At 55.7% G+C, this 23706-nt stretch overlaps 1 protein-coding gene across 19 annotated transcripts in view; it reads left to right on the top strand.

Moving 5' to 3' along the window:
- The window catches only part of DENND1A (DENN domain containing 1A), a 439633-nt gene extending 416033 nt beyond the window's left edge, over positions 1 to 23600 (top strand). For 14 of the 19 annotated variants that reach the window (XM_036411917.2, XM_036411910.2, XM_036411920.2 and 11 more), the window contains 4 exons: positions 5295 to 5383; positions 17439 to 17567; positions 20204 to 20459; positions 21341 to 23600. In XM_036411917.2, the coding sequence (XP_036267810.1) occupies positions 5295 to 5383; positions 17439 to 17567; positions 20204 to 20459; positions 21341 to 22516 (1650 nt within the window). In that variant the 3' untranslated portion in view covers positions 22517 to 23600. Of the gene's footprint in view, positions 1 to 5294; positions 5384 to 13651; positions 13819 to 17438; positions 17568 to 20203; positions 20460 to 21340 lie in introns of those variants that run through there. The other 5 variants (XM_036411919.2, XM_045572068.1, XM_036411912.2 and 2 more) reach the window with 3 other exon arrangements.
- Positions 23601 to 23706: the final 106 nt, after the last annotated feature.

Genomic DNA, 23706 nt, shown 5'->3' with positions numbered 1-23706 from the left:
CCAGGGTACTTTTTCCCTTCCCTCCCCCACCATGTGTGGGGGTGAGAGGGTGAGGGTGGAGGTTATGAGGCTAAGATGCCTTCGCCTGTGGCCATCGTGATGGACCTCTCCCGTTACCACTCACTCAGGGATCGGTACAGTGTCCAGGGCTGGAGTGTGTCTGCTCACTCAGGGAGAAAGGCACAAACAGCACAGAGAACCAGTGTGGGGACGGGCAGCTGCGTCTGGTCAGACCTGTGTAATGCAGTGACTTTCAGTGCAGTCCTTAGCAATGTGGATGGGGGCGTAGACAGAGCTGGACTTGAACACTTGAGCCCTGGGCTATGGGCGAGCACTAAGCTCTGAGCCCCACTCTGTCCCTGTGATACACCCTCATTCATGAGGCTTTCATGAGCATGATCATAGATGACATCCGTAAAGCCCAGTACAGTACCTGGCACACGTAACAGGTCTTTAAACCTTACGACTTCTAAGGAGTGACGTGGTTTCTTAATAACTATCACTGGCTGGGGCTTTTCTAGGCAGCAAGTCATTCTTGGGCCCATCATCTGTTGAGCCTCACAGTCACCATGAAGGAGACCCCATCTCCACCCTGTAAGAAATAAGACAAACCCCAAATTCAGGGGTCCTGGTAGAACCCAAAGTAGACTCGGGAGCCAGGCAGCAGCCAGATACCTTTACTCCTGCAGGAGGGGCCCAGCATACGGTCTGGGAGCACATGCACACCGAGCATGCGGTCTGCTCGGCCTTTTGATCCTGGTGCCTGTGACCTGACCCTCACTCTTGATTGGAGCTCAGATGCACAGTATTTTGAGATTGGCTAATTCAAAGGGAGGGGTTGGACTTTGCCATTTCAAGATGGCAGCCCCCAGAGGAACCGCAGGTCATGCGGCCAACATGGTGGCTGCCAAGTCATGCAGTCCAAAATGGCGACTGTCTAAACTGTCCTTTGACAGAAAAGTTGACTTGTTTATTCTCACAACCCAGTTTAGAGATGAGAAAACCGATGCTTGGCAACATGGTCCAGGGCCCTCAGCTGCAGTTGGGAGTCACCTGACCTGAGGACCTGTGGCTTCCTAGCATGCCGAGCTCCTGCCACTCACTCGGTTTCCATGGAGTCCATCTCAGCATGGAGTAGGGGCAGAGCCTACAGCTGAGGAAGAACCCCCAGCAGCCCGCTGGGCTCTGTGGCGCCTCTGGGGCAGCATTGGTACTGGCAGGAACACAGGGTGAAGAGCATTAGCATTGACTTTCTATGGGCCTGGGACTGTGCTGGGCACTTGAATCATTGCTTGTTTTTACAACAGCCAGAGGAGGCAGGTGCTGCTTCCCCAGTTGCAGCTGAGACCACAGAGATTATCAGAGGCCCAGTCCCTTGAGCCCAGGGTTGCTCTGCACCGGCCTTCCCTGCTCCTCACCAGCAGCCTCTCCTTAAGCCAGAGTCCTCCGCTGGGCAGTACTCAGCATTCCCAAGAGAGACCTGGGACCCCGGGCAGGCAGGGGCACGCTCCCCGGGAGGCAGTTGCCGTAGGCTCCCTGTTGTCTTGCCAGTGTGGGTACTTACACAGAGTGGGCTAGAGAGGTAGCCACCTCCAGTACCAGCTAAGGATGTGGGGATGCAAATGTGGCCCTGAGGAAAGATGCCACTGGACCTGGACTGGTGCAGGAGGCGACTAGTCCCACACTTGGGGCTGCACACCCTTGGTCCCCTAGGTCCTGATGCACTGAAGAGGAAGGTGCTAGCAGAATCCGTTTTCCTGAGCTTGGAAGTCAGAGAGACCTGCCCTGGTTTGAATCACACCTTGGCACTTCTTGGCTGTCTGACTTGGGCATGACGTTTACCTTCTCTGAGCCTTAGTTTCATCATCTGTAAAATGGGTTTAGCAATACCAACCTGGTGAAGGTAATGAGGTCATACATGTTTAATGCCTAGCACAGTCCCCGGCTTAAAGTGGGTTCATATATACTCAATTTCTGCCAACCTGGTTACTGGGGGGCTGGTTTGGGCCCTGTGCACTCATGCAAACCTGCCCAGGGGGCACCCCGCACACAGGGGTGAGCCTGGAAGACATAGGATATGGAACCCCTCACAGGCCTCCAAGAGGATTGTCTGGTAAACGCCCATGTCCAGAGCCACTGGCCCCCACTGGGCTTTGCCAGTCACCGAGCTGCAAACGTTCAGGGCAGAAGTGCAGCCGTGGCCCAGGGTGCTGGGAGTGTGCAGGCCAGCCACTCGGCCTCTCCGGAAGGAGCTTTTAGCCTGGCACCTGTGGCTGGAGTTCAGATGCTACTGGAAGATTTAGATTTTTCTTTTTAAAAGTGGGAAAAGGCAAGAGCAGAAGAAAGCCTTGCCTGTGTCTAATGGACCCAGGGGCGGCGGCCCGGGCGGGCAGGGAGAGGCAGGTTGTGCTCGGTTGCATGTGAAGCCTTTATAAGCTCGTATTTATTACTTCTTGCTCACCATTAAAATCAAATGTGCTCGGTGCTTTTGTATTCAGTACACATTTAACCCTGCCGACTTAGATTTCTCAGGTTTTAAATCCGGTGGGGAATTGGCTGGTTTCCCAACTTTCCCCTCAAGTCCCCCTTGAACAGAGCTCAAATCCCTGTTTAGCATTTTCTCCCCCGGCGCTGCTGGGATCCTTACACGGGTGGGGCCACCGCTGTTGTGTGTGCTTGCGGTTTCTTCCCTCATCCCCGGCCCCTCCCTTCCTAAGCACCCCAGAAAGATAACGTGATCGCTGAAATATGACGAGCCAGTCCTGTTATTTGGGCTTAATTAAACCATTTTGCCTCTGTGTGTCTGCCTGGTTGCAGCTCTAACTGTGGATCTGCGGCCGTGTGTGTGTGTGTGTGTGTGTGTGTGTGTGTGTGATTGGTGCATGTGTCTTAGCCTCTTATATGTGTGCCCCTGAGAGTGTGTGTTTGGGAGACGTGTACATGTTGGCATCTCGAGGCCTCTGCATGTCTCTGGATGGTTGTCGGTGGGTGTGATTCTGTGTCTGGCTTTGTCCACACCAATCAGGTGTGTGTGACTCGGGGTGTGTTTGTAACAGTGTGATGCAGGCGACTGTCCCCGGGCCTGTTGTGCCTTTCTCTCCCTCCCCTGCCTTCCCGGCCTCCCTGCTCTCCACCCCCTCCTCTCCCGCTCTGTCTGTTTTATCATCCCTAATGAAGCAGTCTCCTCCATCGATCCTGCTGATTGCCAGCCCATTCCTTTTGTTTGTTGGCGCGGAGCCATTCAGCGGCACTCTGACAGCTCAGCTCGTCTAATTAGCTCTGTTGTTCTTTTTCCCCATGTTTCACCACGTTGCAAGTTCAGTTGAGGTTGCCACAAACTTAATCCCCCCATTTCAGCCACACAAGTTCACATTCCTAACCCGCCTTTATTGTAGCAGGGAGCAGCCATGTGCAAGGACAGGCTGATAGGCCTTAGTGTCTGCCCTTTCCTGAAACCCCTCCCCCCCCTACACACACACACACACACACACACACACGGGCCCGGGGCAGGCAGAGCTGCTCCATCGCCCCCACAGCACACGCCTTTGTGGTGAGAAGTCCGGGGGAGCATTCCAGCCAGGTGATCCTGTTTACCAGCTGCCGCTGGCTCTGGTCCAGGAAACCAGTTCATGGTCAGAATGGGTGGGGATGTCTCCACCTGTGTATCCAGCAAATGGTGCCTGGATGTCTGCGTTGAGGCTGCACTGGCCTAATAATAGTGATGGCAACAGAGACGGCATTGTGCACCTCTTAGATTCCAAGCAGCAGCATTCATTTGTTTCGTGAAATCTTGCTGAGTGACTCCTCGAATACCAGACACTGAGCAGGATGCTAGGCGAAGGTAAGGCCATCACAAATCAGACCTTCTAATTCAGAGACGCCCCACCCGCTTCCTTTTGTTATTGACAAGCTCACGGAGAAGCAAGGTGAGCGTTAATGGAGCCCCACTGTGTGCCATGCTAGTGCTCTCCCGCGTCATTTCAGTGGGTCATCACGGTAGCCCCACGGAGGAAGACAGCAAGTTTGGTGGGACGCATCTGGCCTTTTTGGCCACATCTCTGAGTTGCCAAAGGAGGCTGAGCTCAGACTGGCCAGTCCAGAGGAAAAACTGGTTTGATCAGATTGCAGAGAACTGGAGGCTCGATCAGACTCCATAAAGACTTGCCTTTTATGCAGCCAGCTTCATCTGTATCTAAGCCATTGTGCTGTGTCACCCACACATCGTGTGGGGGTGGGGTTCAGAGAAGGGCAGGCAGGCAGGGATGGAGCGTGAGTGCTCCCCTTCCCTGAACTGTCCGAGAATCTCAGCCATCGTGTGTCTCCTACTTGGTCCCTCAGCTGCAGAGAGAGAGCAAGCCTCCTGCACGGGACTCGGTCCTGGTTGTTGGCAACGAAACTCACAGGTAGACTTCTTTGGCTTAGCTCCCTTCGGGCCCGCTCTGGCACTGGAAACGTCCAGCGGTGACAGTGCCAAATTTAAAGCATGTAATGTTGATGAGACTAAATGAGTATCCTTCTAGGGGCACTCAGACGTTCGCAGCCTAACGCCCATCACAGACTCCACGGGGATGGGGAGAGGGTGTCCTTTTCTAAGATTCCTCATGTTGACTTTCAGAGGCAGCAGACCAGGAAAAACATAATAATAAAGAGAAAAAAAGAAAGAAAGAAAACTATCTTGCCACTGCAGCCCATAGTAGACCAGGAAGCTGTATGCTTCACTGTCAAGTATACACACCCGCCCCTCGGTGTACGGCCCTGCTCAGGGGCACAGCTCGAGATGCCCTGGGCAGTACTGTCCAGTGCCATGGTTTGCTCTCTTCCCTCCCATTTACAGAGGACAATAAGCATCCTGTGATTCCGTTGTAAAAAGAACAAGATACGCACAGGTGAACCCTGAAAACGAAGTCTGAGTTACACTTTTGGGTTCTACCAAAGCGGTTTCTGGGTTCTGAAAGGAGGCAGGTGGGGCCAATTAGCACGAGGGCCCCTGTTCTGGGTCCTGTGCAGACCGAACCTCACTGCCTCCTCACAGCAGCCCTGGGAGGAGGTGGGGGACCCACCCTGACCTGCAGGTAAGGAAACCAAGCTCTCAGAAGAGCCTTTCCCGACTGAGGGGCCGCAGAATTCCAGCTCAAGTGTGGCAGTGTTTTCGTGACAAGCAGAGCCTCTGAAGCCCGTACCGTAAAGATCCCTCAACATTTATTTTGGGGCCACTTATCTGGAACTTCAGAATGTCCCCGTGTGGCTCTTCCAACTCACTCCCTCTCGGGGGTTCTCCTCTGTGTCCATTCCAGGTGCGCCCTCAGCGCCCACATGTCGTCAGGAGACCGAAGAGCAACATCGCAGTGGAAGGCCGGAGGCCGTCCGTCCCGAGCCAGGAGCAGTGAGTACCGCAGCTCCCCTCCCCTCTCTCTGCAGGAACCCCAGTGGGGCCAGCGCTGGGGGGGCCTGCGCCGCAGCCCTGGCCTTCGGAAGGCTTCCCTAGGAGGTTCCGGAGCAGGGTTTGGTCTCAGTGTCTGTTTCTGCTGGCCGTTGTCACAACAGTGGGAAGGCCCCAGAGGCCAAAGAGCCAGCCACCTGGGCTGGGTGTTGACCGGTGATGCCCACAGGGACAGGGTCAGGAGAAGGTTCCAGGCCTTTTCTGATGGTCAAGAGGAGAGTTAGGAACCTGGTCAAGGTGACTTAACAAGGGTCTCTAGCCTCCTAGACCTGGGGCACTTGAAGGCTCAGGAGCCCAGATTCATACACAGGACTGTCCTCCCCACTGCTCCACCCCACTTTGCTCGCCCTATGCCTCAGCTTTGCTTTAACACCTCCCCTCGGGCCCAGAGGTCCTCAGGGCAGGCACTAAGGTTTATATGCAGCATAGGACCCACGTTGGAGTCTCTTGCTGGGTAGATGGTAGGTAGATGAGGTAAATTATGAGGCAGGTGTCCAAGCAGTGGGCAGAGCTGCCTGGATGGGTGATGCTTGAACTGGGCAGCCCCTAACTGGAGAAGAGACTACTGCTTCCATCAGAGGGTGCACTGCTTCCCTTGATCCCCAAGAGCATAGCCCTGGGTCCCTGCCCAGACAGCTGAGCCGCTGCACACTAGCTTCCCGTGATTCCTTGAGAAAGTACATGAGTCCCTCTTGGTTGGGTGATTTGGGAAACTTAAAACATTGCCCCAAGGACCCTAAAGTCCCTTGGGTGCAGAGGGAACACTCCTCATGTCTGCTCTCCTCTCAGAAGAGTTTTCGGCGGGAGAAGTTTAGGGAGATGGTGGGCCCTGGCCGAACCCAGGTTACAATGCACTTCCCCTCCTCCAGGATTCTCTCTTTACAACTGGGTGTTGGTTGAGGCTGTTGCGTCTTATAGAACTGGCTTACTCAGGCAGCCTCAACCCTTCCCCAGAAGGCTGTAGGAGACAGAGCGAGAGAGTGTGTGTGTCTGTCTGTCTGTCTGCCTGTCTGCCTGTCTGTCTTGTGAGATGCTTGGTTATAAACAATTTGGAAGAGAGGACTCCTGAAGTTGGGTGTAGGCTTAACTTTTGCTCTGACAATAGGACAGTGGGAATAGGTCCCTGACCATGCCTGGCATGGATTATGATTGCCCCCTTGTGGAGAAAATGCTGCATGGCATCAGAGTTCCTCAGACCCAAAAGATTTCTCCTTAGGGGGATGAAATCAGTCACTTTTCTTTAAAGCCACCACTTTAAATCTGGGCTAAATCTTTTAGCCACTGCACTGCGGTACAGGGCTCTGGGCCTGTAGATATTGAAGTGTGGCCCAGAATATCCCCGCCCCGCACAGAGCCACCCTGGGTCAACATCACTGCACGTTCTGCAGGCAAGCATCACCCACTTCGTGGCCAGGTTCCCGGTTAAAGGTTGGGCTTCCTAATCGCCTCTGTTCTCATGGTGGCAGGATGCCTCTAGTGTGTGCCAAAGAGCCCGTGTCTGGTAATCCCATCCTCCTGGTTGTGCCCAGAACCATGTTGATACTGCTTTTTGTTTCTTTTTGCAATATGCCTCGTTTTAGATTTCTGTTCAAGAAACATGAAATGAACCACTGGTGGCATGGGGGCTGGCTTAGTGGGTTGGCAAACTGGCAGCGATAAACAACAAGTGACGGGTTCTCTGTGGCCACACATCACAGATAAAGAGGTACACTTTGTAACGCCGTTCCAAGAGTTTCTGTTCACATTTTTTAGTGGTGGGGTGGGGTGTTCTCCCATAATGCCAGTGGCATTGCTGGTGCAGCCGGGTGTTTTCCTGTGTCTCTTCCCATGCTGCCCCCCTCTCTACCGCCTCGCTCCTCCACTTCCACATGCCCTGTCACAACAGCACTTGGATGTGTTTTTCTCAACTGTCATCGGCTCCAGCTGGCAAGACCAAGTTCTTAAAACACAGGAAGCATCCAGCGGAAAATATTTTAATAAAACAGACTCCTCATAAAATATTGTTCTGGGGAGGAAAGAACCCAGCTCCCCCAATCTGTCAGCATTGTGCTGGGAGACACGAGAAGACAAGCCAGCAGGCAGAAGCCTTTCCTAATGGGCCTTTGTTGCGGATGGTTCCGTGTTGGGCACACAGATCAGTGCCTGGCCCTTTAGTCTGGCCTGGATTTTCTTGAATCACGGATGGTTGTCTCTACTGGGGACATCTAAGTGCATCGGAAGCGTAGAGGATTTTGGGTGACAGAAAGAGATGTGGGATCTTTGAAGTGGAGGAGAGATTCCATCCTCCTGACTTCTTGCCCAGCTCTCACTTCCAAACAGCACATTAAGTAACCAACATTGTGGACAGTGAGATGGAGCTGATTAAGACAAAGATGGTCTCCACAGCTTCCTGCAGCAAGCTGCTCGCGCCTGGAAATCATCAAGGCCATAGCATCGGCTGCCAGCTCCCGGCCAGTCCATCCCTGAAGCCATTTCTTCCCTTCCAGACGATGTCCATCTGTCCACTTGTCTATCCATTCATTCAACATTATCTTTGAAAACCTATGAGGTGTGAGCTGCTCAGGATTTTGAAGAGGCCTTTCACGGGAATCCGATGCTGAGTCTTGTTGCCTTGAATTCCCAAAGTGAATTTTTTTCCTCTGTTTAATTTTCCAACTGAACCGACAGGAAGTGCCCTGGCCCCTGAAAACCATTTGATGGCGACTGGGAGGACACTTCAGAAACGCTTTCCCTCTGTTTTCCAGTTAACATTAGCTAATTGGGAGTCAGTGACTATTTCTCCCCAAGAACTCTTAGCTACTCCCGTTTTTCAGAGCGGCTGAGGGGCTGCCCGGAACACTCCCGAGGGTAAGAGCTGGTCTTGGTAGGGATCGGGCCGCAGGGCTGGGGTCAGAGGCCAGTTAGACTGACACACACTCCTCTCCAGTTCTGGGCCTCTTAGGTTGGTGTTGGCTTCTCCTTCACAGAATGGGGACTCAGGTTCAGAAAGTGTCCCAGGGTCATCCAGCATCCAGTTCGAAAGTGGCGGGGCCAGGGCTCCGATGCTGCTGGATTTCATTCTCTCAGTTACACTCCGCTGTCTCTGCTTAGGCAGCTTCAGGTCCTAAAATGACTTTTCCCCCACGTCACCCTTCCCCTCTGACACCCTGGAGTTGGGAGCTGGAGCTGTTCAGTCATTTTTCTGCCAAAGAAGCAGTGTCCCCTGGAGCCTGCGTGTTTCCATCCAGGAAGGAAAGACAAGCAACACTGACCATCACTTACTATTGCGACGGGTAGGGGTGTCTTTCCCATTCAACAGATGGAGGAGCTGAGACTCCAGGAGTCTTTCAGTAACTTGCCCAAGGCCTCCAGGCTTGAAAATGGCGGGATCAGCTTCTGAGGACACAGGCCTCACCCTTTCTTCTGCACCATCAAGGCTTCCGGTTAAGAACCCAATATGCTCTGGCTGGTGTGCTCAATGGTTAGAGTGTTGGCCCTTGCACCAAAGGGTCATGGGTTTGATTCCCAGTCAGGGCATATACCTAGGTTTCAGGTTTTATCCTTGACCCAATCAGAGCACGTGCTGGAGGCAACCAATCAGCGTGTCTCAATCGAATAATCTCTCTCTCCTCTCCCTCCCTTCCACTCTCTCTAAAAATCAGTGAGAAAAAAATATCCTCAGGTAAGGGTTAACAACAACAACAAAAACTGAGCCTAGTATGACTGCCCTACTCTGAGTGGTGAGGACAGTGCAGCCACAGCGGACACTGTAAGGGTCACAGCTCCCCACCTGTTAGAGGTTGGCCTTGGTGGTTTCAGCCGCGGTATGTGTGGCTGCCAGGCCCCAACTTATTTTCCTTTTGGCCTGTCAGTTATAGGGGGATTGACCTTTGAACTTGAAGCTCAGAAAGAGCCTAGAGCAATCTCTTAAAGGCAGTGCTATGCTCAGTACAGCCCACTCCTCAGGACCACACAAGAGGCCACCCTGCTGGTCCCCAGGTGCCTCTCTGCCAGGATGCCCGTCCTTCACTCACTGCAGGAGGGCACGGGCAGCAGCCCTCACGGAGTTGCTGAGAGAACAGGAGACAGTTGCATACAGGCTTCCTTAATCTTCACAACAACCCCGAAGGGTCGGTGGTCTTCTGAGTCTTAATGGCTAAGAGGCTCGGGTCCGTGTGCATCAGATCCAAAATGCTGCCAGTCCTGGCCAGCTGCACACCGTGGCCTCACCTCTAACCATGACACAGAGCACCCTCCAGTCCCACAAGCCTTGACTGGCTGCGGGCTGGTTGTTTGAAGTCTCATTGTACTAAGTAAGGACGGTCCATAGACCCAGAGGACTGTGTGGCTGGAGTCAGAAATCCTTCCAGCCAAGGAGAAATGCTGGCTGGGCAGACAGGCTGTCCACCCAGCAGCCAGCCCACGCTGCACAGGAATGGAGACCTGGTCATCTGAACTGCACTGCGCGACCCCACACCCAAGGCCCGGGAGGTTCCAATCAGGTCAGAAGAGCTGCCAGGAGCATCTGGTGGGCGCTCTGCCCAGGGGCCGGCCTCAGAGCGCTGCTGTTGTGTCTGTGCAGGCCAGTCGCACACACACTCTGGCAGGAGGTAATGTGATTTGTGCTGCTACACACGGTCCCCTGGGGGCCCGGGCCCAGCACGGCCCAGCACAGCCTGTGTGGATCACGACCGGTGACTGGCGTGGAGCTCCTTCCCTCCTACCTGACCCAGCGCTGCCTGGGGTGTGGTCACTGAGCTCTGCTGGGCAGTGGCCTGGTGAACAAGGGACCGACCTGGTCAGACCTGGGCAAATATCTGCCCCCTGGTGTCAAAGACCATGCCTGGTAACATCCCAAGAAACAGGACTGGGAGCCTGCCCGCAGGAGCCACACTGACGTCCTAAGTCAGCCAGTCTCCCTTCTGCCACCTCCCGCAGCCACTGCCACAGCCTCAACAATCCGACCTCCTCCCACACCCACAATTCCCCGGGCCTCCCATGTGTAGCACTGACCTGTGTGTTGTAGCTTTAATCTCACATGCAGGTGTACGCACCTGGCAAAGCCGTGTGTCCTGTAGCTCCAGGACCAGAGCCCGGCACGGGCCTCTGCTCAGGGATGTTGACTGAATGAGTGAACAAAGGAGCCACTGAAGACGGGTGAAAGCTTACAGCCCAGCACCCTGGAGTAGGGGAGCTTACAGCCCAGCACCCTCGAGTAGGGGAGGGGTATCGGTGAACGGTGAACAGCCAGAGATGCGTGACTAGGATGTGAATATGGAGTCACCAGCACCTCCCTGCCCTGCCTTCCAGGAGCCAGAAACTGCCATCAGCCCAGCAGCAAGGATTCAAGAGCCAGCTGGGCCCTGGGGCCCAGGGGGGAGGGGCAGCTGTCTGGGTACTGCCCCTGGCAGACTGCCAGGCCCCAGTCTCTGAATAGTCAGGAGTCCAAACACCGAGCAGAAGGCCACAGACCCAATTAGCAAGGCCAGGGGCTCCTGCCCTGACTCGGCCCTCCTTCTCCAACAATGGGTCCTGGGCCCCTGGGACAAAGACGAGCCAGGAGCCAGAAGCCAGACGTGGAGCCAGAGCCCAGACTGGAAAAGCAGCGAAGTGCACCAGCCCAGGGAACACAGGGCCACTGGGAGGCAAGGACCTTTCCCAGGAGCGGTCACCATCAGGGGTCAGTTCCCGCTGAAAACCAAGACTTCGGGTGCCGCAGGAGAAGCGCTCTATCCTCAGGACACTACTGACTGCAGCACCTCTGAAAGCCTGCCCTCCCAGCCGCCCCCTCCGCGTCAGCGATGGAGCCACAGCTCCTCTCCCACAGGCCTGCTCCAGGCCCAGCACTTCATAGACATCGTCTTGCTCAGCCTCCCCCGCTCCCCAAAACTCTTCCCAGTGAAGGCAAAGGGAACCGAGGCTCTAACACCAGGTGGAATGACCTGGGTCTGCTGGGTCCCCCGTCTAAGTTCACCTCACCCCACCTCCACCACGGCTGCCAGAGGCGTCTGCAGAGTTGTGACAGATCTTCACAGTTTCCCTTCCAGGCAGGGAAAGTACCCCGAGGTGTGTCCCCACCCATCTTCTCTGCACCAGAGAACCTAGGGTGAGATATGAGGCAAAGCCCACGTCCTGTGCGTGGGCCCCTGCCTGTGTGTGTCCACCTGGTGGCCCAGGAAGGACTTCACAGGGCATCTGGGGCATGGGCGTGGACATGTGAGATTGACACTAGGAAGGAAAGAAGGAAGATACAGGTTGAAGGAAGGAAAGAAGGAAGATACAGGTTGATAAATAATTAAGTGGATGAATGAATGAAGGTTGGAAAGGCGAAGGGCACAGCCACCCCAACAGAGACCCTACCCTCGTACATGGCCCTGCACCACCTGCTCCCTGCCAATCCCGCCCCACCCAGGTTTCCTGTGCCCACTCCTCCACAGAAACACCTCTAGGCCATGTGCAGCCTCTGCCATGCGCACGATTAAAAGCCCAGCCCCCATGTCACCTCCCCAGTGGTCCAGGGACACCCCAGCCACTGCCCTCCGGCAGAGCAGGTCCCCATGGGGTGGGAAGGACCCAGTCTCACACATAGGCCAGCCCTCCTGACAGGAAGGCACCCTCTCACGGGTGACTCATTACAGCAGTTGGTCTCACATAGTGTTTTAAGTAGATATTTACAAATGAGTGGAAAGGTCCTACGTCCAGCATATCTGTCTCCAGTTTCTCCTCCTGAGCACCGCCCTCGCCCGCACCCTGGGTCACGCGAGGACTAGCTCCAGTGCAGTTCCCAGTTTCCTCCTGAGGTCCTGCACCAACCTTGCTTCCCCCAGACCCCGCTGGCTGGCTTCAGAGCCCTTGACTGTCGTGTTAGCCAGTGTGCATGCCTCGGTGTGGTCTGGAGCGTTGGCCCCGGGTCCTGGTGGTGGGAGGAAGGCACGACAAGGTCTTCTCGTGCTTCTGATGGGCTGTGGCAGGCTGGTGGGCGCAGTAGCCTTACCTGGGAAGGTCTTTGAAGGCAGGGTCCACCCTGTGCATCCTGGCACACCTGGACAGGAATCTGTGTGTTGGCAGATGAATGTGGCAGGTGGGGGGTCATCGAATGTTCACTCTGCGCCAAGTGATAAGCGAAGACCTTTGCAAACATTCCATCCAGCTTTATGTAAAGAGCATTTTACAGACTGAGGCTCAGAGACTCTGATGACTTACCCAAGGTCATCTGGCTGGGGCACGGGGGAGCGGAAAGCTGGCTGGACAGACTGGCATCCACTGGACTCATCCTGGGGCCTGTCCCTCTCATCAGCCCCACCAGAGCCACGTGATCAGGGACTCCAGCAGCCATGACACCTGCGAAGCAGGGATCCTTTGTGCTGGAGTGAAATGATCCTTGAAGAAATGATCACCCGCTCCCTTCACTACCTCCGGAGACCAAGTCCTCGCCGATTTTTTCCCTTCTTTATCTCAAGTACATTTAAATGTCAATTAAATTTGAAATATCTACATTTGTCAGCATTTCATTTTGGGCCAGCGTGACGTGCTGCTGATTTGTCCACGCGATGTGACACATGAAAAAAACTCCCGAGATGCAGATCTTCCTCATTAAAAAATAAGCCCGTGCGATCCCGGCGCGGCAGAGAGCCACAGAGCACGTCCCCGCTTCCTGACGCCGTGTCTCTGACATGGTATTTAAAAAGGAACAGCCGCGCCTGTCACCACTGTCACATGCGCGCGCCAACCGGCGACACGTTAAACCAAACATTAGAAAGGGTTCGGGAAGTCATCTGCATGGGAGTCTGTGCCGAGACGGGGTAGGCAGAGGCGGGAGCTGCGTGGAGATGATGGGGTCTGGACAGTGATGGACAGCAGGCCTTTCTTTCCCGCCAAGGCTCCAGCAGCCCTCGCCGGGTAGCCAGGCTCGCCATGACCTGCCTTCTCGCAGACAGCAATTTGTGTATAATAAAATCCAGGCAAGTGGTGGGTGGCAGACTGCAGGGTAGTAGCTGAATTGGGTTAATGAGGGAAGAGGTACACTTTTTTCCCCCCCCATATTCTGCCTTAAGCTAATAAAAAATTTAAACCTGGACATTTTCGACGGTTCATCCTTTATCTCTGACAAATATCTGACTGTATGTTTCATGGGAGAACATGAGCAGTTGAATTTAAATAGGTTTATTTTGAAACCTCACCTTTTATTGAAGGTGGGAGGGGAAACCCCCTACGCCCATTTCATTGTTTCAGATCCACAAAAGGAAAGAGGCAGGATGGCAAAGTGGTTCGGAGCCAGTGAAATGCAGAGTCCCGGGCCCGCCGTCAGCTGCTGTGTGACCCTGGACTGGCAGCTCCCTCTCTCTGAGCCTCGGCTTCTTTATCTGCAGAATGAGGGTGCGATGGGAGTTCGCGAGAAACTTCGGCAGCGCTCAGCTCAGCGCCGTAAGCACCGCTGGTGTCCCCATCGCCCGCCCTGCGCCCGCGCCTGGCCCCGGAGAGCTCTGCTCAGACCAGACCTCAGGCCGGAGTGTCCCCTGAGAGCCCAGCAGTGATCGGGAGATAGGCCTCTTGTCGCAGCCACTGCCCAGCCAGCCTGGATGGCAGGAGAGCCGCCGGAGCGAGCTGGACTTCGGGGCTCTCTCCCCCTCTCATCCCAGCCCGCTCCCGGACACGCCAGTGTGGGCAGGCGCAGGGTTTTATCCGTGACTGACGAAGCCAAGGGCCCTTTGCTCTCGCGGTTCCAAGCACTCCTGGCAGGTTTAGGCGTTTGATTCGTGTGCCAAGCTGTGGCCTCTGCTTTCTTATCACTGTGGGGGGCGGGGCGTGCGTGGATGGCTGTTGGGACGGCATTCAAGGTGGACTTGAGGGCCTCCCGTGTGCCTCGAGGTCCATCCCCTCCTCCACCCACCACCAGCCCGGCTGACAGCAAGGCGAGGGGCTGGGCTGTCATCCCTGCTTGTCACTTCCCGGCAGGGTCACTCGGCCACATCCTCTCCTTTGCCAGGACTCCAGTGCTCCGCTAGCACCCAGGAAGGGCCTCTTGGTTGGGCACATGGCTGGACACACGGACAGATGGACCAGTGACAGTCTCACTCTATAGAGTCATATTTGGAGACCTCACCTTCCTGCTCGGCTGTTGGGAAGGGTAGAAATAGCCTCTGTGAGCCCCTGGCACGGTGCCTGCCTGTGGATATTCTGTGAAACATTTGTCTGAAGCTCCCACCTGCCCCACCCCCCAATGTGTTCCCAATCTACGGGTCTCAGAGTCTCAGAGGACAGATGGACAGATGGGATGCTCAGGGCGGGGACCCTTTAATTCTGCAGCCACAGGCTGGTGGAAGGGACCGCGCTGTGTTGGGGCTCCAGGAAAAGGGAGTGAAATGGGGGAACCTTTCTCCCTCCCACACTGGCTTCCATTCATTCAGTCGTAAACTCTGATGGTGCTCATGCTGTGCCCCTGGTGTGGATAGAGAATGAGCCAGACCCTGCCCTTGAGCCAGAAATAGAATTGCAAGAGGTTCAATGGTCTCCGTGAAGCGGTGAAACACGCAACCCGTGGAGAAGCTGACGGCCGAGGGAGAAGACCACGGCTGGAGCTCCCGGAGGACTCCTGAGCGTGCCATCGGGCTGAGTCTTCAGGAGCAGGCAGCGCCCAGGCAGACAGGCAGGCCAGGCGGAGGGCAGGAGGCCGCACAGGTGGGCAGGGCCAGCTCCGTGTCCGCCCTGCGTGGAGCTGAACTTGGCATTGCCACTCTGCAGCCCTCACTCCGCCCATCTGTACGCCATCCACAGAGGTCTGAACACATTATTCCCGATGCCTTTCTCAGTGGGTTTACTCACCACCCAACCCATCGCCATGAAATGGCGGTTCAGAGCAGCAGATTCGCGGGCGTGAAGCAGGCCAGTGACAGGGTGGGTTTGAGACTTGGAACAGGAACAGGATCCGGTGGCTATGTGCAGAGCGGCCCTTCTCTTGCTCCTTGTTTTGTGTCTCTGGAGGAGCCGGGCACCTTGTCCTGCAAGTGAAATCTTCCTGCCCCCTGAATCCGGGAAAGTGCCCGACTGAGCGACGCTCTCCAGTCCAGGAAGGACCGAGGTGTGTCCCTGCCCCCTGGAGGCGACCTGGGAGGAGAGGAGAGGGGCCTCACCCCCTCCCCGGGTGCGCCCGGAGGAAGAATGGCTCCGCCTGGCTGACTTCCAGGGAGGAGGAGGGAGGCAGGGGCCAGGGGTGCCAGCTGGGGCCGCTCCCTGCTCCTTCTGAAAGAATAGCGTGTTCCCGTAACACTGGTTGCAGACCATAGCCCCGCACTCACCCTCCAGCGAGGTTCCCATGCATTTCTTAGACATGTTATGTTCTCCTGGAATAAAACCTCAACGGAATTGCATCACATAAAGCAAAGAAAGGAGACTGCTGTGGTTGGGGGGGGGGGGGGGGAGATAGCCCCCCTCAGGTGTCTCCTACCCACCCTCTCCCCAAACTTCAGCATTGCCCCTGGGGATCCTCTGCACGTGCCCAGCCTCTGTACAGGGCAGGGACATGGACCACCCGCTCCCAGCTGGATGCCCAAGCATCAGCCTCAGGGTTGAGATTCGAACCAAGGTCTGACCGGCCCAACTGCCCTCCCTCTAAGCACAGGCTCTCGTAGGCCCTGGCCCATGTAGAACTCACAGGAGCCGGCATGGAGTTTCTCTGGGCTGTGCTGATAGAGGCAGAGCTCACAGGTGGCTGACAAGAGAGATGTATTTTTTATAACGATGAATATTTAATTTATGCATCACAGATGACAAAGACTCTCTGAAGAGCCACCTGAGGAAGACGCAAGAGCGGCCGCTCACCTGAAAGGGCGCTTGAGCTCTCCTCCACATGGCGCCCTGCCTGCCTCACCTTTTTTCCCTGATTATTGAAATAGATGTGCACGTTGTAGAAAACTTAGAAGACACAGAAAAATAAAAAAATAAATAAAAAACTGCTCCAGTCACTTGTGTAGACGTTCAGACACACCTTTCCAGCCTTTTTTCTAAGCACTTCCCATCGGCAGACGAGAGAGAGTGCGGTATAATTGCATCCTGGTTTTTAGGTTTTTATAAACATTTTCTTTATAAATGGATTCATGCACAGTGAAAGGAAATTAATTGGAAGGTGGCCGGCAGGGTGGGACTGGGCAAGATGGGATGAAAACACCCTAGAGTAGGGGTGTCGAACTCAATCAGAGAAGGGGCCAAAATCTAAAATCCAGCCTAAATCGCGGGCCGAATGGTTTACTGAACAGTCATAAACTGTCATTGTGATGGAAACACAGCGGAGTGCAGTGATGACAGCGCGGTGCGGGCCACATTGCAAGGCCTGGCGGGACGGATTTGGCCCGCGGGCCTTGTGTTTGACACATGTGCCCTAGAGCCAACCTCCCCGGCCAGTGCACTTGGGCCGGTGTCTGTGGGGTTCCTTGGCCTGGCTTGCAGGGATTAGGCCAAAACTGGCAGTCCAACATCCTCCAAGGGGTCCCCGAGTGCAAGAGGACACTCTGCAAAGTTGCTGTCGCTCAGCAGCTCCTTCATTGAGCGTCTGCCCCCTGGTGGTCAGTGTGTGTCATAGCTATCAGCCACGTCGGCCAGTTGCTTGGGCTTTTATATATATAGTTTCTGGGAGGCAGCCACCAGGGCCATCATTCACTTCACCAGCTTCCTGTTGCTCTATGTGTAGATTGTTTCATGTCTTAATATCACAAACATGGCAGTGAGGGGTACTGTGGGCAATCTTGGTCATGTTTAGGGTTAGCTAGATGGCAGTGGGATTGTCAGGTCAGAGGTGACTGGATTGTGTGTATAAGGCTCTTGACACGTGTGGCAAACACACAGTTGCTTTTCTGTTTGGGACCAGCTTCCTTACCTCAGGGGCCTGCCTGCTCCCATGCCTCCGGCTTCTCTAGGGAGCCTCCACTGAAGGCTGCAGCGGGAGGCCAGGCCCCGTCCCGCCCCACCCCGTGGAGTCTTAGGGTGCCTCCTAACTGTTCTCTTCTCTTGTCTTCCTCTGCCCCAGCCTGGTAAAGCCCTTGCAACACTATGCCGTCTTCCTCTCCGAGGACTCCTCTGACGATGAAAGCCAGCGGGAAGAGGGCCCGAGCCCTGGCTTCACCGAGAGCTTTTTCTTCTCCACCCCCTTTGAATGGTCTCTCCTTCCTTCTTCCCTTCCCTGAGCTGGGCTGGGTGGTTCCAGGGCCTGGGGGAGGGGGTGGCCAGGGCTGCTTGCCCTGTGTGGGGAGGGTGTCTAGAGATGCTGCCTTCGGTGCCCCAATGCCAACCTGGAGGGCAGATGTTACCTCTGGGTGTTCATTGTGCCAGCCCCAGAGGGCATGAAGCGAACAAGATGGCAGGAGGGATGGGGTGTGAGGCAGTAGCAGGGGTCCCCACTCTTTATACAGGGAAATGTGCTTGATTGTAAATGGAATTGGTGGCCTCAATGAGCCTTGTGGTGATGCTCAAGGCCTTCATCTCAGCACGTCTTAGAAAGCCACAGAGATGGAGGGTCAAGTTTAAAACAAGAAAAGCTTATGGGATGTGTGTATTAATGCTGGCATATGCAAACATTTTACTGATCCATCTGACTTTAAAATAATTTTATCATTGTTATGTATAGCTAAGCCTCCTACTGATTATGAATTGGAATAAAAAAGAAGGTCTACCACAATCCAACTATCACCCCAAATTAAGCTTTTCTAGGCCCCTTTTTTCCAATTCTTGCCCCTCTGCCCACTGGTTTTCCAGAGCTGGGATTGAGCAATGGATAGCATTTGTCAGTGTTTGTTAACAAGTTGTGGTGTTTTAATGGGACCCTTTAAGGGAAGGCACCTGCCCTTTGCTGAAACCCAGCAGCCCACGTGACCCCCAGGGAGTGAGTTTATAGAAGAGGGGATTCTTCCCCCTCTCCCTGCTCCGGGCGCCTGATAACCATGGCTCTGCTTCTGCCCTGTGCCCCACCCCAGGGGGATGGAAGGAGGGTTCTGGCCTTTTCTGACACTAGCTCACCTGGGACACAGGCACACCGATCCCCTTCCTTAGAAAGGGGTGGCCTTCGCCAGTATTGGCCCAAGCTTCTCAGGCCACCTTTCCATTCAGTGACTCTTTTTCCTTAAATTTTTTTTAACTTTTTAAAATTGTCTTGTCCATAGCAATAGTATCTATCATACTACAGGCTTAATGTATCAGCTGTTATTTCTACTAATTAAGAGCTACTGGAATAAGAAATGTTCAACCAGGTGCCAACCTTAAAAACCACCTTCCAGGTAAAGGCACTCTAGGTGACATCCAAGGACCCCCGACGCACACACACCGGAGTCCAGCAGGCCCATGTTCTCTTAAAACAAATAGGTGCCAACAGTATTTATTTGTTTGTTTGTTTGTTTATTTATTTATTTATGTGCCTTAAATATTCAAATAATGGCTACGCTCATTCCTTTAACCAAGACCTATGAGAATGCAGGCTTTTGTGCATGTTTACACAAAAACTGGCCCATCTTAAAACAAATGGCTTCTTTTCGTTAGTATCAATACTATTTCCTTAAGTGTATGGAGCACATTGACTTTTCTTTATCTCCTTCTTTGTGTTCAAACTTGATTAAAGGGACTTTACTTCCTTGTGCAGATATCGCTTAGTCATTAAGCGAGGGACTTTTAAATTCTCTCCTACTTAGGTTCCATTTTTACCTCTTACAAAGTGCTGTGTGACATAGGGTAAGTAACTTAGCCTCTCTGAGCTTCAGCTTCCCATCTATGAGATAGGGGTTTGGCTGCTTGTGTTGTTTTAGTAAGATGGTATTGGTTCATGGAGTCCTTGCCAAGAGTCCAGACTATTCACTGAGCCCCCTCCTTCCACTGTCTCCTGCCTGGTTCCTGCAAGTGAGCTGTTGTCACCACCAGGTGGCCACCTTCCCCCACTTCATTAGGATCATGGGCGGCTTCTGCCTGACCCAGAGGGCCCAGCCTTATTGTTAGAGGAGGTGGACACTGCTCTGGTCCGGGCTCCACGAGAGGTCAGGGTTTATCCCGCATCATCTGCACATGCGCAGAGGTGCCCTGGGGCTCAGGCATGTGAGAAAGGAACCCTTTTCACTGAGCAGGAGTCCAGCTGCAAGGTTCTGGTGCATGAACGTACATGATGCCATTAGCCTCTGCATGCCCGCTGTGCACCAGGCACCACTCACCTAATGCCCACCACTGCCTTCAAGGGAGGTGCACTCTGGAACGGGGAAGCCATTGAGGCTCAGAGAGGATAAGGGACTTGCCCAAGGCCCCACAGCAAGAGATGGCACCATCAGAGCTGGAACCAAGGTCAGCCCAAGACTCCCCCTGAAGATCATGGGGTGTGCTGGGCAGCTGCCCTCAGGAGTTTCCCCGACTCAGTTCCCAAAAGCTGCTCCAAGACCTGTCTGCCAAAGCTTAGGACTGGGTCTGCCTGCCTGTTCCCTTTCCAGTCGGGTCCTGTTCCTTCTGTCTTGTCCGAATGGCTTGTAAGTCCACCAGCCATTTATCTGATGGGTCCTACAGTTTGGGAGGAACTTGGTGAGTCCCCCAGTGCCAGTTAGAGCCAAAGTGTTTGCCCATGTTCCCACTGTGATCAACAGAACTCACATTTAGCCCCAGGTCTGTCAGATTGCCACTGCCCAGACTCCTGCCCTCAGGACACTCTCCTGTCCCCAAGGCTCCTGGGCGGGAGCCTTAAGACTGGAAGATGAAGGTGGGGACTGTTTGCTCCTCCCACGGGGGCTCTGGGGGGAGAATCCAGCCTGCTCTGTCTGCTCTTCCCAGGCCACAGCCCTATCGGACACTCAAGGAGTCGGACAGCGCAGAAGGCGAGGCAGAGAGTCCCGAGCAGCGAGCGAGAGAGCCCGTGGGCCCTGCCCCAGCTCCACCGGACCGGGCGGCCAGCGTCGACCTCCTGGAAGACATCTTCAGCAGCCTGGACATGGAGGTGCCACTGCAGCCCCTGGGCCAGGCCAAGAGCCTGGAGGACCTTCGAACTCCCAAAGACCTGAGGGAGCAGTCAGGCACCTTTGACTATCAGGTACGGGGGAGGCGGGACGGGGGCGGGCCTGCTGGGACTGGAGCTTTCACACATGCTGCAGGTCCCCTCATGTGACGGAGGAAAAAGCAGCTTCTCCAAGTCCTCGGCCAAGGCCCAGGATCGGTCTCACTGCAAACCCTGCCAGGAGGGCCAGCGCCCCCCCCTCCCATCCCCCCTCAGTGATCACTGGGGAAGATGCTAGGCTGATGGAAGTCGGTCCCACTTCCATCTGTGCCCAGGCCGCTCTCTCCAGCACCCCACCAGGAGAGACTGGATCAGAACTGCCGAGTCCTGGCCTGCCACTGTGACCTGCACCCTGTCACATGCCCCTCAGTGCCTGTTTCTTCACTGGCCCATGGGGCTGCTGACAGGGTCACATGGGGAACTCGCTGAGCTCCCACATATCCATGACTCACATGCACCCCTCAGGCCAAGAGAAGGGAGGTGAGGCCAGGCGTGGAGCTGGGGAGTGGCTGAGTGGGGCCCTGAGCCCAGCCCCAGACCCCAGCCAGTGTGCCTTCGCCCAGGCCCTCGCCCTCCTGAGCTCACAGGTGACTGAAAGTGCCCATACGTTTTGAAAAGTAAAAAGGGCCCAACAGGTGATGGTCAGTGAATGAGTCCTTTCTCCTAAGACTACTTGGCAACCCAGCTTAAGGGACAAGGGCTGCCTCAGGGACCCTTCGTGCCATGCAGAGCAGCTGGGCTTAGAGTCCTGCCGCCCCCGGGCTCTTTGCTGGTGACCAGGCTGAGACCCGAGCTGCTCTGTGTCCCAGGGGGCTTACCCGACCCCTGCCCAGCACATGGGCGGGGGGTGGGGGAGTGTGCTGCCTTCCCGTCTGTCCCGTCAGCCTGTGGTCACTGCCTCCCCTTCCCTCCTACAGAGGCTGGACCTGGGCAGAGGCGACAGGAGCCGTGGGATGCCGCTGGCCTTGAGGCTCACTCACCCCTACAACAAGCTCTGGAGCCTGGGCCAGGACGACATGGCCATCTGCAGCAAGCCCCAGGCCCCCTCCCCCGAGGAGCCCTCTGCCCTGCTCGGCAACGCCCCGGCCCTGCTGCACAGACCCCAGAACCGGGACAGCATCCTGAACCTCTGCGACAAGGAGGTGGCACCCGTTCCTGCTCCGGGCAGTATCACCATTCCCCGGCCACAGGGCAGGAAGACCCCAGAGCTGGGCATCATGCCCCCACCGCCCACTGCCCGCCCAGCCAAGCTCCCGTCCGCCGGGGCCGCCCTCGATGACTTCTCAGAGTGGCTGCAGGCCGAGCCGGACAGGCGCCCGGCCCCGCTCCCCAGTGCTGCCCCCCAAGGCCCCAGCAAACCGCTCCAGCCTCTCAGCCTGGCCCCGGGGGCTGCGGCCACTGGCAGCGATGCCCTGCTGGCCCTCCTGGACCCACTTAGCACAGCCAGGGCGGACAGTATCCTTCCACCAGGCCCTTCAGCCCCAAATGTAGCTACCCCCTTCACCCCCCAGTTCAGCTTCCCCCCCGCAGGGACCCCCACCCCATTTCCACAACCGTCGCTCAACCCATTTGTCCAGTCTGTACCAGCGGCACTGCCCGCCGTGTCCCTGGTCTCCACGCCGGCCAGGCCTTTCGGGGTCCCTCCTGCTTCCCTGGGCCCAGCTTTTGCCCCCAGCCTCCTGCTGTCCAGCTCTGGCTTCTGCCCCCCACATAGATCTCAGCCCAACCTGTCTGCCCTCTCCATGCCCAATCTCTTTGGCCAGATGCCCATGGGTGCCCACACCAGCCCCTTGCAACCACTGGGCCCCCCAACAGCTGCCCCTTCAAGGATCCGAACGTTGCCCTTGGTCCGTTCAAGTGCCAGGGCTGCTGAGGCCAAGCAGGGGCTGGCCCTGAGGTCTGGAGACGCCCCCCTCGTTCCTCCAAGACCCGCCCAGGGCCTGGAGCCAGCACTGCAGCCCTCTGCTACTCAGGAGGCCAGAGACCCCTTTGAGGATTTGCTGTGGAAAACCAAGCAGGACGTGAGCCCGGCCCCGGCCCCGGCCCCGGGCTCCGTGGAGCAGCTTAGGAAGCAGTGGGAGACCTTCGAGTGAGCCAGCACTGAGGCCGGCGGGGTGGCCAGGCCCAGCAGGGGCTGTGCGCTGCCCCGCTCCCGGCCAGCGGCCCTGCTTTTCCTGCAGCTCCGATCTACCCAGGCTCTGCTGGTGAGGAGGGATGGGACCCTCTCTGCTCCCCTCCCCCGCCCCCTCCCCAAGGAGGTCTGGCCTTTGGGAATTGGGAATCGACCCCCTGGGCGCCCATCCCACCTGCCACCACCTCTCCCCAGCACCCCTGTTGGGTTTTGCACTAAAAAGTCAGCTGGGCCAATGACTGCCCCAGACCAGTCCAACTCGCTTTCCCTCTGGAAACCTCCAGGCCTCTCCTCCCAAGCCCTGTTCTGTCCTGCCTGGCCCGGCCCTGGACACCCACTGCAACAGGCACAGGTGTCAGTGGTACCCGCAGCCTGAGTTTGTCTGCGAGACACGTGGTTTGGAGTTTGAAGTGGGATCCATTGGCGGAGCATTTCCAGCCCTCTAGCAATACACACACTGGTTCTCGTGAGTCTGCGCCCCAAACTTCAGCTGTTTCTGGCTTGGTTGCGAGTTGGGGGGTGAGAGATCCTCGCGATCCCTAGTGATAGCCAACCCCAGCCCCGCCAGTCTGGTGTGGGCTGGCAGCTCTGATTTGTAGACGGAGAAATAGCGGCAGATTAATCTGAGTGCAGGAGGCAGGCCATTGCCAGCGCTCTCCCTTGATCCGTGTGGGTTCTCCTGGTCTTGTGTTTCTATCTAATGGGGCTCAGCTTCTTGTCTTGGGGGATTTAGGGGCAGAGCTGAGCAGCAGGCACCATTCCAACTGGAAGGCCAGTTGACCCAGGAGTTCAAGTGCCCAGGGTCAGGAAGGAGCGGGCACTGTGCCCCCCTCCAGGCCCGAGGAGGGGAGTAGCAGCCCAGAGGGAAGGAGGAGGGCTGGAGCACCTGCCCTGCCCCCTCGCAATCTCGCCAGCAAAGGAATTCCTAAGGCCAATGTCACCAAAGCTGAATTGATGTTTTGTTATTGTTTCTTTTTTCCTTTTTACTTTATTGATTTAATGAATCTTGAAATTGACTAGTTTCAATAAACCAAGTTGAAATGTGACCCAAGCATTTAAGCAAACAACCATCTGAGACATGCAGGAAATTGTGAGCATTTTGACCTGATTTCTCATTTCCTATTCGTGTTGGCCAGACCATCTCAGAGGTAT

The sequence above is a fragment of the Pipistrellus kuhlii genome, unplaced genomic scaffold (assembly GCF_014108245.1).
Source record: "Pipistrellus kuhlii isolate mPipKuh1 unplaced genomic scaffold, mPipKuh1.p scaffold_m20_p_43, whole genome shotgun sequence".
In the NCBI taxonomy this organism is placed as follows: Eukaryota; Metazoa; Chordata; class Mammalia; order Chiroptera; family Vespertilionidae; genus Pipistrellus; species Pipistrellus kuhlii.
The sequence above is the reverse complement of the archived record's forward strand: the minus strand, read 5'-3'. Positions and strand labels throughout refer to the sequence as shown.